This window comes from Amphiprion ocellaris, chromosome 19 (genome assembly GCF_022539595.1).
Source record: "Amphiprion ocellaris isolate individual 3 ecotype Okinawa chromosome 19, ASM2253959v1, whole genome shotgun sequence".
In the NCBI taxonomy this organism is placed as follows: domain Eukaryota; kingdom Metazoa; phylum Chordata; class Actinopteri; family Pomacentridae; genus Amphiprion; species Amphiprion ocellaris.
In genome coordinates this window covers 6,643,928-6,656,099 of record NC_072784.1, presented here as the reverse complement: position 1 = coordinate 6,656,099, position 12,172 = coordinate 6,643,928, and the positions used below count along the sequence as shown (strand labels likewise).

The 12,172-nt window shown below is 40.1% G+C and overlaps 1 protein-coding gene across 1 annotated transcript in view; it reads left to right on the top strand.

Annotated features, from left to right (window-relative positions):
• The window catches only part of LOC111574448 (uncharacterized), a 15,927-nt gene extending 3,755 nt beyond the window's left edge, over positions 1-12,172 (top strand). The window contains exons 3-6 of the mRNA XM_055005298.1: positions 8,568-8,597; positions 9,180-9,338; positions 9,595-9,687; positions 10,467-12,172. Of these exons, the coding sequence (XP_054861273.1) occupies positions 8,568-8,597; positions 9,180-9,338; positions 9,595-9,687; positions 10,467-10,826 (642 nt within the window). The 3' untranslated portion in view covers positions 10,827-12,172. The remainder of the gene's footprint in view (positions 1-8,567; positions 8,598-9,179; positions 9,339-9,594; positions 9,688-10,466) is intronic.

The window sequence follows — 12,172 nt, the reverse complement described above, 5'->3', positions numbered from 1 at the left end:
TGATCAGGTGCTTAAGGCAGTTGCTGAGAGCTTTGCCTCAGCCATCAATGCTACCAAAAAAAAAAAATCATGCCCCAAAGAAGGCAGTTACCTTTGTTAGAGCTGGAGCGACACCCCTAGCACAGCCAAAAACAACAACAGACCTCCACACACAATCCACTCCCATGCACTGTTCCCTCTAAGCTGCGCGCATGCACAATTGCGCACTGCTGACACGGTCTCCGCGCAGAAAATCTGCGCTGCGCACAAAAAAAAATCCAACCTAAATTGTAAATAAAATAAACACGTAACAATTCATTCTGTGCTATTTTTCAGTGTGAGTCAGTGAGTGACCGGTGACTGGCTGCTGCAGCCAATGATGCGATTCACATACGTATTTACCATAGACTGTATATAATGGTATTTACGCAGCTAATCAACGTCATTGACAGGCGTCCTTATGTGCAGCCATCGTTGTTCTCATAGATATGAACGAGTAGATAGGACACGCCCCTTTGAGCTGCGGCTACAGCGAGGCTAAGCTAGTGGGGGAAAAGTTTCAGTGCATTCTTTTTTTTTTTGTCTGCATTTGTTCTCATTGTTTAACTCCACAAAAGAGGTGTCAACAATGTATGAGATTGATGCATATTTTAGTCTTGCAGCCAAATATTTTAATATTTAGTGCATGTGTGTGACCATCACCGGCCCTCCCTGAAAGCTAAGCAGACATTCTTTATTAGAATTCCCTATTATAAGCCAGGGAGGGCAGTGCTACACCTCAGTGATGTGTGGGGGAAACAAAGACTGGACAGGACGAACAGGGATAGAAATTAACAGGCGGAGCTATTGCAATTAAAGATTGTAAGGTGGTGTGTTATGCCCAACTTCTAACTATCCATCAATAAAAAAAAAAATTTGAAAAAAGAAAAGAAAACCAAACCAACACAAAAGAAAAAGAGATTCAATAAATAAATAATTAAACAAATGGTACTGAGCACCATAATTGTGGATGTCTTGATAGTATAGAATAGAATAGGCCAGAAGAGGATACTAGTGCAAGAGAGAATGAGTTTAGGGTAGAGACTCTGGAGAGATTCTCAGCACATTCTGGTGGGTCCCATCAATCGCTGAAATGGGACTCGGCAGTAGCTGGCGAGACCTGATCAAACATGCAAGTGTGAAGGACCCCAAAGCCCAGAACAGCAATCACAGCAAGGCAGGGCCAAGCCAACAGGGCACCCCTCCCCCCGGGCCGTAGGAGCCACAGGGCGGCGCCCCCAGAGAGCCACCGGGGCCACCGTGAATGACGCGGACCCGGAGAACAAGAGGGAGCAGCTACCGACACCCCCAGCGCGCCAAGACCGACCCAGGTGGCCCGGGGCACGAGGACCCACCCGCCACCCAAACCCCAACCCCGCCCACCCCAGTCCCCACCAAACCCCCCGCCCCACCACCCGACCCGCCCACCCCCACCCCCTCCCCCTCCCCCGAGGGGGCCAACGGCCCCACACAGCCAGGAAGCCAGACACAGGGGCCGAGCGGCCCACCGAAGGGGCGGCAACCAGCCCATCACAAGGCAGGCCACCACCGGGAGCCGGCCAGAGGAAATCGGAGCCGGGACCCGATGTGAGTCCAGAGGGTAAAAATGGACAGTGTGGTGGGGCCTGGTGACGCCAACAGGGAGGCACCCCGCATACCCCCCGCACCAGGCCCCAGGCGAGCGCAGTACACCCAGGGCCCCCACACAGAGCAATAGGGAAAGGACACCACCAGTGCATGCACACGGCCTTGAAGTCCATGGTGCCATCCTACTTAAAAAGGTAGAGGGTTAATAAACTGAAATAAAGCAGACAGAAGTCAGACCATACACACAGACAGAATAATAATTACAATTTTATGAGGGAAGTGGCATACGCCCACATACAAGCGGAGGCTATAGATTAATATTTATTGATTTAATAAATGGAGACCATTTTTCTTTGAAGGAGTCCAATTGGTTTTTTCTGATAGCAGATATTCTCTCAAGTGAAATGTATTCTGTGAGGAGGTTCAGCCAATGGATGATGTTGAGGGCTTTCTTATCTTTCCAGTTAACTAAAATAGTTTTTTTGGCAATGGCGATAGCTGCAAGTGTGGGTTGGGTATGAATGTCTGGAAGGGCTGTTTGCATTAGATCACCAATTAGGCAAACGTTCGGGGAATGCGGAATCCCGCAGTCAAAAATATTGGAGAGTTTCTGTGTGATTGTTACCCAGAATTGATAGACGGGTGTACAAAGCCACAGAGCGTGAAAGTAAGTGTCCGTCATGTTTTGGGTGGATTGCGTACATGTGTCTGAGCGCGAGAAGCCCATTTTATACAGTTTATATTGCGTTATATGCGTTCTGTGAAGCACCTTAAATTGGATCAATTGTAAGTTGGTGTTTTTAGTCATTTTAAATGTGTTTTCACAGATCTGGGTCCAAAAATCAGAGTCAAAAGATTTGGATACGTCTTTTTCCCATTTTTGAGTTGGTAGGTGTATAGAGTGTGTCTTTGAGAGTAAACTATAAATTTTTGAGAGATTCTTCTTATTTCTTGGAGACAGTTTCACAATGTATTCGACAAATTCAGGTGGCTGTAAATCCGTTGGCTGTAAAGTTGTCTGAAGCGATGGAATTCTACTTGTAATCGTCTTCTTTACCTGTAGGTACTGAAGAAAATTTCCATTTCTTATTTCAAATGTTTGGAATAAGTTTATATATGTCCTAAATGTGTTATCATCCAGAAGGTGATGGAGGTGAGTGACTCCTCTCTCTGCCCATGTGCTGAAATAAAGAGGTATTTTGTTGTTTGCAAAATCAGGGTTGTGCCAGATTGGGGAGAGTATACTGGGTTTTAATTGGGAGCCTGTGATTTCCAGTGCTTTCCACCAAGCAGACAAGGTGGAAGCGATCATAGGGTTCTTGAAGCAGGAATGATGTTTAAGGGCAGAAGTGATAAAGGGAAGGTCAGAGATTTTGATCTGGTTACAATCTAACTGTTCTAGTTCCAGCCAGGAGTTATATTCTTCATGTGGATGTATCCATTTGGTGAGATATTGTATTTGGTTGGATAAATGATAATACATGAAGTTGGGAGCCTCCAGTCCCCCTTCGGATTTATTCTTCTGGAGGGTAGTCAAACTGATTTTTGCCTTTTTATTCTTTGAGTAGAATTTACCAATAGCGGAGTCTAATGATTGGAACCACTTTGATGTGGGTTTAAATGGAATCATGGAGAAGAGGTAGTTGATTTTAGGTAATATTTTCATTTTGACTGTAGCTATTCGTCCCAAAAGGGAGATGGGGAGGTTGTTCCAATGCCTCAGATCATCACAGACTTTGTCCAAAAGTGGAGTGAAGTTCAGGTGAACTAATTCTGAGAGTTTGGAGGAAATATTTATGCCCAGATATCTGATGTTGCCAGTAGGAAAAGAATAATGCGAGTTTTGGACTGCGGGATTCCACGAGTTTTCTGTTAAAGGTAATGTAATTGATTTTGACCAGTTGACGGAGTAGTCTGAAAGACGTGAGAAGGTTGTGATGAGGTTAAATACTTCCTTTACTGAAGTTTTAGGTTCTTGTAGATAAAGTAAGATGTCATCTGCGTATAGGTTAATTTTATGTTCAGACTCCAGAGCGCAGATACCTTTGATATCGGTGTTCTGACGTACAGCTGTTGCTAATGGTTCGATAAAGATCGCAAACAATAAGGGAGAGAGTGGGCATCCCTGTCTTGTTCCCCTTTGCAGATTGAAGCTTTGTGAAGTGATCCCATTAGTGGTGACTGTAGCCTTGGGTGAGTTGTACAGAGCTGATACCCACTGGATAAACGATTCTCCGAAGCCAAATTTGTGGAGCACAGCAAAGAGAAAGGACCAGTTAACTTTGTCAAAGGCTTTTTCTGCATCCAGTGACATAACAATAGCTTCTTTGTTGTGGCGTTGCGTCAAAGAGATTAGATTTAGACGTCTTCTGATATTGTTGGTGGAGTGTCGGCCATTTATAAATCCTGTTTGATCGCTGTGAATTATTGACGGGATGATTTTCTCCAGCCTAGAGGCGAGAGCTTTTGAGATAATTTTGATGTCGGTGTTGATTAGTGACAGAGGTCGATAGCTAGAGGGAAGCGTAGGATCTTTGTCTGGTTTCAGTAATAATTTAATTGCAGCTGTATTCATGTGCGGACTGATATAACCATTATTTTTAATCTCTGTCACTATCCTGAAGAAAAGGGGTGCTAACATTGACCAAAAATGTTTAAGAAATTCAGCAGGGAAACCATCAGGACCAGGTGCCTTGCCTGCTGGCATACTGTCTAATGCCTTCCTGCAGGTTTCAGGGCTCTCAGGGTGAATCTCTACCTGATAAATGTTATAATTCTGATAGTTTTCTTATAAATTTAACGTCTTTCTGCAGGTTTCAGGGCTCTCTGGATTAATCTGCCTGATAATTGTGACAATTTTGATGTTTTCCTCTAAATTTAGCATCTTTCTGCAGGTTTCAAGGCTCTCAGGGTGAATCTCTACCTGATAAATGTTATAATTCTAATATTTTTCTCATAAATTTAACGTCTTTCTGCAGGTTTCAGGGCTCTCAGGTTTAATCTCTGCCCGATAAATGTTATAATTCTGATGTTTTACTCTAAATTTAGCATCTACCTGCAGGTTTTGGTGTAATTTCTCAGTTTTTCCTCTAAATTTAATGTCTTCCTGCAGGTTTCACGGCTCTCGGGATGAATCTGCCTGATAAATGTTACAATTCAGATTTTTTTCCTCTACATTTAGCATCTTTCTGCAGGTTTCAGGGCTCTCAAGGTGAATCTCTACCTGATAAATGTTATATTTCTGATATTTTTCTTATAAATTTAGCATCTTTCTGCAGGTTTCAAGGCTCTCAGTGTGAATCTCTGCCCAATAAATGTTATAATTCTGATATTTTTCTTATAAATTTATCGTCTTTCTGCAGGTTTCAGGGCTCTCGCGATGAATCTCTGCCTGATAAATGTTATAATTCTGATCTTGAATTAACTTGATGTCTTCCTGCAGGTTTTGGTGTAATTTCTCAGTTTTTCCTCTAAATTTAGCATCTTCCTGCAGGTTTCAGGGCTCTCGGGATGAATCTCTACCTGATAAAAGTAGTTATTTTGATGTTTTCCTCTAAATTTAGCATCTTTCTGCAGGTTTCAGGGCTCTCAGGATGAATCTCTACCTGATAAATGTTATAATTCTGATGTTTTTTCCTCTAAATTTAGCATCTTCCTTCAGGTTTTGGTGTAATTTCTCAGTTTTTCCCCTAAATTTAACGTCTTTCTTCAGGTTTCAGGGCTCTCAGGGTGAATCTCTACCTGATAAAAGTTATTTTGATGTTTTCCTCTAAATTTAGCATCTTTCTGCAGGTTTTAGGATGAATCTCTGCCTGATAAATGTTGTAATTCTGATGTTTTCCTCTAAATTTAACATCTTTCAGCAGGTTTTACGATGAATCTCTCCCTGATAAATGTTATAATTCTGATGTTTTCCTCTAAACTTGATGTCTTCCTGCAGGTTTTGGTGTAATTTCTCAATTTTTCCTCTAAATTTAGCATCTTTCTGCAGGTTTCAGGGCTCTCAGGGTGAATCTCTGCCTGATAAATGTTATAATTTTGATGTTTTCGAACCTTCTGAAAGGAGACAATCTTCCTGTTTTTACAGTTTCTTACTAGAGGAGGGCAGGTTTTGTTTTTTTTTTTACTTGGGGAGGGCAACTTTGGGAGTAGTTTTAATGAGAGCAGGTTTGGGGCTGGTTTTTCTTTGAGGGCAGATTTGGGGGTAGTTTTACTCAGGGACGGCAGGTTTAAGGGCAGTTTTACTTGTTGAGGGCAGGTTTTGGGCTGTCTTTTACTTGGTGAGGATAGATTTGAGGCAGTTTTACTTGATGAGGACAAGCTTTGGGCTATTTTTTACTTGATGGGGGTAGATTTGGGGGCAGTTTTATTCGTTGAGGGCAGGTTTAGGGGCAGTTTCACTTGTTGTGGGCATTTTTTGGGCTTTTTTTACTTGGTGAGGGCAGGTTTGGGGGTAGTTTTACAAGAGGATATGAGGTTTTGGGCTACTTTTCACCCAGGGTGGTAGATTTGGGGACAGTTTTCCTTGGTGAGGAAAGGTTTTGGGCTGTCTTTTGCCCGGGGCCGGTAGATTTGGGGGTAATTTTTCTCATTGAGGGCAGGTTTGGGGGTAGTTTTGTAGGTAAGTGTCAATTAGGAGTGAAATTTTGGCCCTTTTTTTTTTTTTTTTTAATCCAGGGGAGGGCAGGTTTGAGGCAGTTTTACTTGGTACACTGTAAATGTAAACTTTGGCCTGACTAAAGATGGACAAGTGCATTTAACCTAATTTATCCTATTTTTCAAAGTTTACTTTCTTACACCGAGTTTTCTCCACTTTTTACCCACATACTTGTTTCATTTAATTATATGTACTTGGTTTTTCTGAGTGCACAGCATGGTTTGTGGTATGAGACTTAAGTTTCAGAGCTGTGCGCATGTCCATTTCCGGTTAGCGCGCATTTACCGGAAGCAAGCAGTTCAAATCCGATCACGCAGACCCTGGGCTCTCACGGAAGGTTGGCTCTAACGTTGATTTCGGTAAGTGTACATCTTCTGTTTATCAATGTAAAGTTATTTTTGGAATGAGAATTGTTCAAAGAAGCCAGCCAACAACTCCGACTCTCCGAGACCGTTGGCATGTTAGTCTGTGTTTCTGTGCCGGCGCGCGCGTGTTGAAAGAGCAGACGTTAAAAAGTTAGCGGCAACTCAACATGAGCGAATCCGAATAAAAGTGCTTTGACTCGGTCTAAACAGCCTGAAGCGAACACTAGTGTAGTGCTAATCTGTAACATGTCTTCCCCTGTTCCTGCACCAGCCCCGCCATCTGTTAGCTGCTCGAACAGCGCGCGCTGCTAATTTCGCAGTTTTTAAGCTAACCGTTTATTTTAACGGGCTGTGCAGGAGGGCGGCTGCTAACGTTCGGCTACCTGCCTGCAAGTGAAGCACGGCACTTGCAGGCAGGTAGCCAAACGTTAGCATACCTACCGACCTGCATGCATTTTGCGTAGCCTGTACTCATTTCTAAATCTAAGTATGCTGGTAAAAATTGATGCTCTGAAAGTACACATGACTGTCGTTAATGTCTCGGGATTTCCAACGGGCTCGAGTTTCTGTCTGTGCATGCTGAGTCGCCAAGGACTAGAGAAGCAGAAGAGTTTGATCTATCCCGTCGCTGAAAAAAAGAGTTCAACTGCAGTCAGTCACACAGTAGAAAAACTATCTGCTCCCGTGCTGGTGCAGCTCTTTGCCTCACTAAACTGCACACTGTACATGATGTGACTCACCAAATTAAAGCTGTTATATGCAAGCTTTGTAGGAAGGAGCATATGTAATCGATGTCCAACATGAATTTGTTTTTAGCTTTTTAACATTTTTTATGTCTTAAACAATGAAATGATATGTAATTGTGAATTATGAATTTTGCATCATATTTAAACCAACCTAAATTCTCACATTGCGAGTCTTGCTATCATGATAATAAAGTATTAATACTGTCAGTATTAGTGTAACGGATAACTAAACACTAGTAAACCTCCCACCTGATACCATAAGAGTGGTGCTGTAAAGAATAAAATTATTATTATTATTACCATTATTATTAATAGTAAAGAGGTGGTACTCGAAACACTGTCAAAGGTTGTCAGGTCTGCAATATTAATCAGTTCATCATATCATGTTTAGATATGAAAGATATGAGAATCAGGTAACACATGACTGTTAAAATAACATTTAATCATTTTTTGTGTTTATTCTTTTCTCAATATAGACTATCTTAGGTGGTGTCTGGCAGTGAAGTTGGTGGCAGTTTGAAAAGAGTTACCCTCGGTCACCAAGACTTTGTTGGCCACCAGGGTACCAGATAATCATCTTACTCAGTCAGACCAGCTCAGCAACCGCAGTTTTCGTGTCTGTACACCTCCTCCTCACTGCTGCGTCATTGATAAGAAGCTCTCTCAGTAGACTTGACCAAAAATCTTTTAGAGATGGTATTGTCTTTCTTAAAAAGTTTTATTTCATGTTTATTTTTGTGTCTTAATTTGATCCACCATTGCGAAATTATTGTATTAAAAAGTTTTGTTAAAAAAAATAAGATAAATGTGATTAAAAAGTTTTTTGGAATTGTTTTATAGACAACTGTTTGCTGTTTCCACAACAGATCCAGACTGTACAAGCTCAAGTTTACAAGTAAAGAAAGGACAATCCTCAAAAAGAAAGTCTTGGATTGTGGCCAACTGTCCTCCACTGAGAATCAAATCAGGTTTGTTGTTCTTTATTCAAGAATTCTGTTCATGTCTTCTCTGTAAAATTATTCAAAATGTTATTGTGCTATATTTCAAATTTGATCATTCAAAATATAACGATGAATAATTAGTAGCATCTCAAAAGACAGGTTGCTAATCTCAAATATTTCAACATTAGTCATTCATAGGTGGGCAATGTCTCTTTTAGTCTAATTTTTTGTTCTCCTGTGTTTTTTTTTCAAGTGTCTACTGGAGGAGGCATGCATTGGACATGTAGGTTTTGCGCTTTTGTCTCTTTAAAACGTGGCCAGCTATTAAAGCATTACAGATTGAAGCATGGTGGCTTCACAAGAACCTCCCCAATACCATGTCTTCATCAGCAGTGTATTTGCACATTCAAATCGTTTAATGCCTTGAAGGTTCATTTATCCAGATTTCACTCACAGATGACCAGTGAAAAAGATGATGTGCAAACATTTAGTTGTCAAGTGTGTGAGTTTAACGAGCCCTGCAGTGAAAATGATTTTTTTTACACATTTGCGCAAGCATCTGAAATTGATGCAAAAAGTGCAGTGCCCCTATCTGGATTGTGACTTTGAGACAAATGTATACTCTACTTTTAACACACACAAAAGTAGGAATCATGACCAGAAATATTCTACATCTAGTCTGCAGTTCAAACCTGTTGTTTCATTAGATTAATTGATTAATCATTTAGTAGGCCTAACACGTCAATTTCTGCAATTTGGTCATTACTTTTTGAGAAGTGTATTGTATACAACAGTCAAATAGTCTCTTGGCATTGAAATGACTACTGTAGTGTAGTAAACAATCCTTTGTTTTTTGTTTTTTAAGGTCTTTGCTGAGTTCTACAGAGTTACCAGTAAGAACCTTAAGAAAGACTTCTACGAAGCTCTTGAGCACCACGCCACTCGTCTCATTGACCTCTTCAAATCCAGAAAAGGAGTTGTCGGCCAATCACTTGGTCACCTCTTCCAGCCAATCAATTCACAAGTAAGTGTTTCAGATTCTTCTTTATTACCACCTTATGGTAGTGTGCTTGCTTGCTTTTACTAGGCCTACAGCTGCTGCTACTACTACTTCGTAAAACAACTTCTACCACAATACAAGTAATTCTTTGACTACCTCAAGCACTTAGAATTCATAGTTGTAACTTGAGCACATGCATATATGCATTTTTTTTTTTAATGAATAATTTTGCCTTTCCTATAGTCTTCTGCTTATTGTTTTTTGTAATCTTTTCCATGAGACAAATGGCATCACCACAACACGCACTGTTGTCCTGCAATGTCTGCCCCTGTATCTTGGAGATAATTCCAGTGAATTCTTCCTCAGCTGCTCAGTAAGTACATTTATAATGATGATCCTATGACCATTGTACAGTGCACATTTTAGGACATCGTCAGACATCAGGTTCCGTTCTCAGATTTCAGAAAATACCACATTGTTCATGTCTTGTATAAATAAACCCCACTGATTTCATACCCTTTGCAGGAAAATCATTTTGCAGAACACCCATTTTTTAAAAATAAAAAACAGTAATAAAATAATGGCTTTGTTTTGTTAAAATTTGGGTTGAAATATCTAAGAAAAAAAATTAAGATATTTTTTGAGAATGTGCTGCTACACTGGCATGATCCTGTTTGGTCTGTTGGCTTGAGGCTGCTTGGTCTGGAGCTGTTTTGTTTGAGGCCTATTTGTAGTCCATTGATCTGACAAAGTTTTCCCAGTGACCTGAAGCTTTTTAGTCTGAACACCGGTATTATTTTGTCTGATGCCAGAGAACTGAGACTGAGGTCTGATGTCGTAAAATGTACATCGCACCATTGAGTAGTACGCTAGTAAAATTAGCTTAAAAAAATTCCACACACAAACAGCCTTTATGGATTTTTTAAAAAAATGCATTTTGTTAAGGCTTGGTGCTGAAATGCGTCCAGTTCCACCTGCTCATGGTCTTTCACATGAGCTCTGTAAGACACTATTCCTGAGTGCAGTTTTTTTTTCTATGCAATTTTAAATTATGAACCCTGCAGAGCCTTTGGTTACAGGAGTATACAAACTATTACCGTGGGTCATAAAATTCTACCTAAACTTATTTGTGTTCTTTTACTTTGAATACAGGATTCAGACACTGCAGATGACTTCACTCAGGTGCCTGTTGGGGTTCTTAACGTCATGACCAGCGACATGCCACCATTGATTAACAGCGTTGCAATCATCCTTGAAGGAAACCTCGTCATGGATGACATTCCTACAACCTCTCAAGCACTTTGTCTTCTCTTTGGCTTAATATATGCACTTCATCTGGATTACCCCAAAGTTATGAAGAACACATTCGAATTCATCCAGAAGATATTGTTGAACATCGGACAACAAAAGCTCAGCCCAAAACTGCAAACATTAAAAAAATGCTCTTTTGGGCTAGATGTTGTGGCTAGGGAGAGCTATGCTGGTGTGTCCACAAGTGTGGTTTGTGAATGAGTACAATTGGGCTGAACATTTATTTTTACCTAATTGAATATTGTATTTTACTTTCATCTTTTTTTAATGTTTTAATGTTTTGATAATGAAACTGTGACAGAATACTTGTTTTGTGGAGCTGCTGAGGTCTCCATATCGTTTTCTCCAGAAATAAGAAAACATGTTTGATACACAATGCAATGAGATCCCTCTCTCAAAAATAATCGTCAGAGTAACTGTTAAAAGAGTAGCAGTATGTTTTGTTTTTTCTTGATTTTTGGTTCAGCCTTTTTTCATTTCATTATCTGGCTCAGTATTATGAGTGCTCAGTTACTGAGCACTCATTAAAAACTGTTGAAAATGAGCATACAGTATTTGATGTTTAGTATTTGTGCTTCTGCAACACAGGTTCAATAGTTGTTAAATTGTTAAGAGCTGACTTGTAGCTGCTTTGAAAGCGTATGTCCAAGTACAGTTCTATGTAATAATCCAGTTTTAATTATCAGGTTTTATTAAGGTTTTAAACTTTTACAGACTTAATGTTGACTGTTCTGTTTGTTGCTGTGAGACATAATGGAAAGTGACCATTGTGAATCAAAAGCCTTCTGTTAGTTTATACCAGACCAATCGGCCCACCTCACTCACACTCATTCTCACTTTTAAGTCTCATTTTGTCATACATCACGTACTGATTTTCACTCATACTCACTGACATCCACTTTCTGTCTCACACGCACTCACAATCGCATGCACACACACACACACACTCACTCACTCGCACACATTAATGCTCATACAGTCAATCTCTCTTACAAACACATAATATTGAGGAAATAACTTGGAGAAATGCAGAACATAGAATCTGAACCAATCAGCAAACAAGGATGGATTTGCCTCTAATTGCGTAGCATCATTTATGCACCCTGTTTTCTCTCCTCTACTCACTGACTGGCCTGGTTTGCCACTAACAGAAGGGTTTCAGCCAGTGCTGAACAATTAATTGCAGTATTAATAAAAATAACCATATAGCCAAGGACTATTATTCAAATTACAGTATATGTAATTTTTGATAAATGTCAAATTTGGTTAACTTGGTTAATTTGGTTTAAAATCAAAGTACTGTGGTGCTACAGAGATGGTCTGACCTAAAAACTGTATAGAAAATGCATTGTCAGTGTAGTAGTGATTAACACTATTTTATTTGTTTTCATTTATCTATCAGCCCCCCAATTGTTCAGCCAAACTTGATCTTTGATGGTCTCTTTCTAGACAATTTTCAGAATTAACAGCATTTTGATTGTTGTTGTTGTTTCTAAATACAGAAATAGGAAAATAAATTATGGTTTTCATAATACCATTTTGTGAGT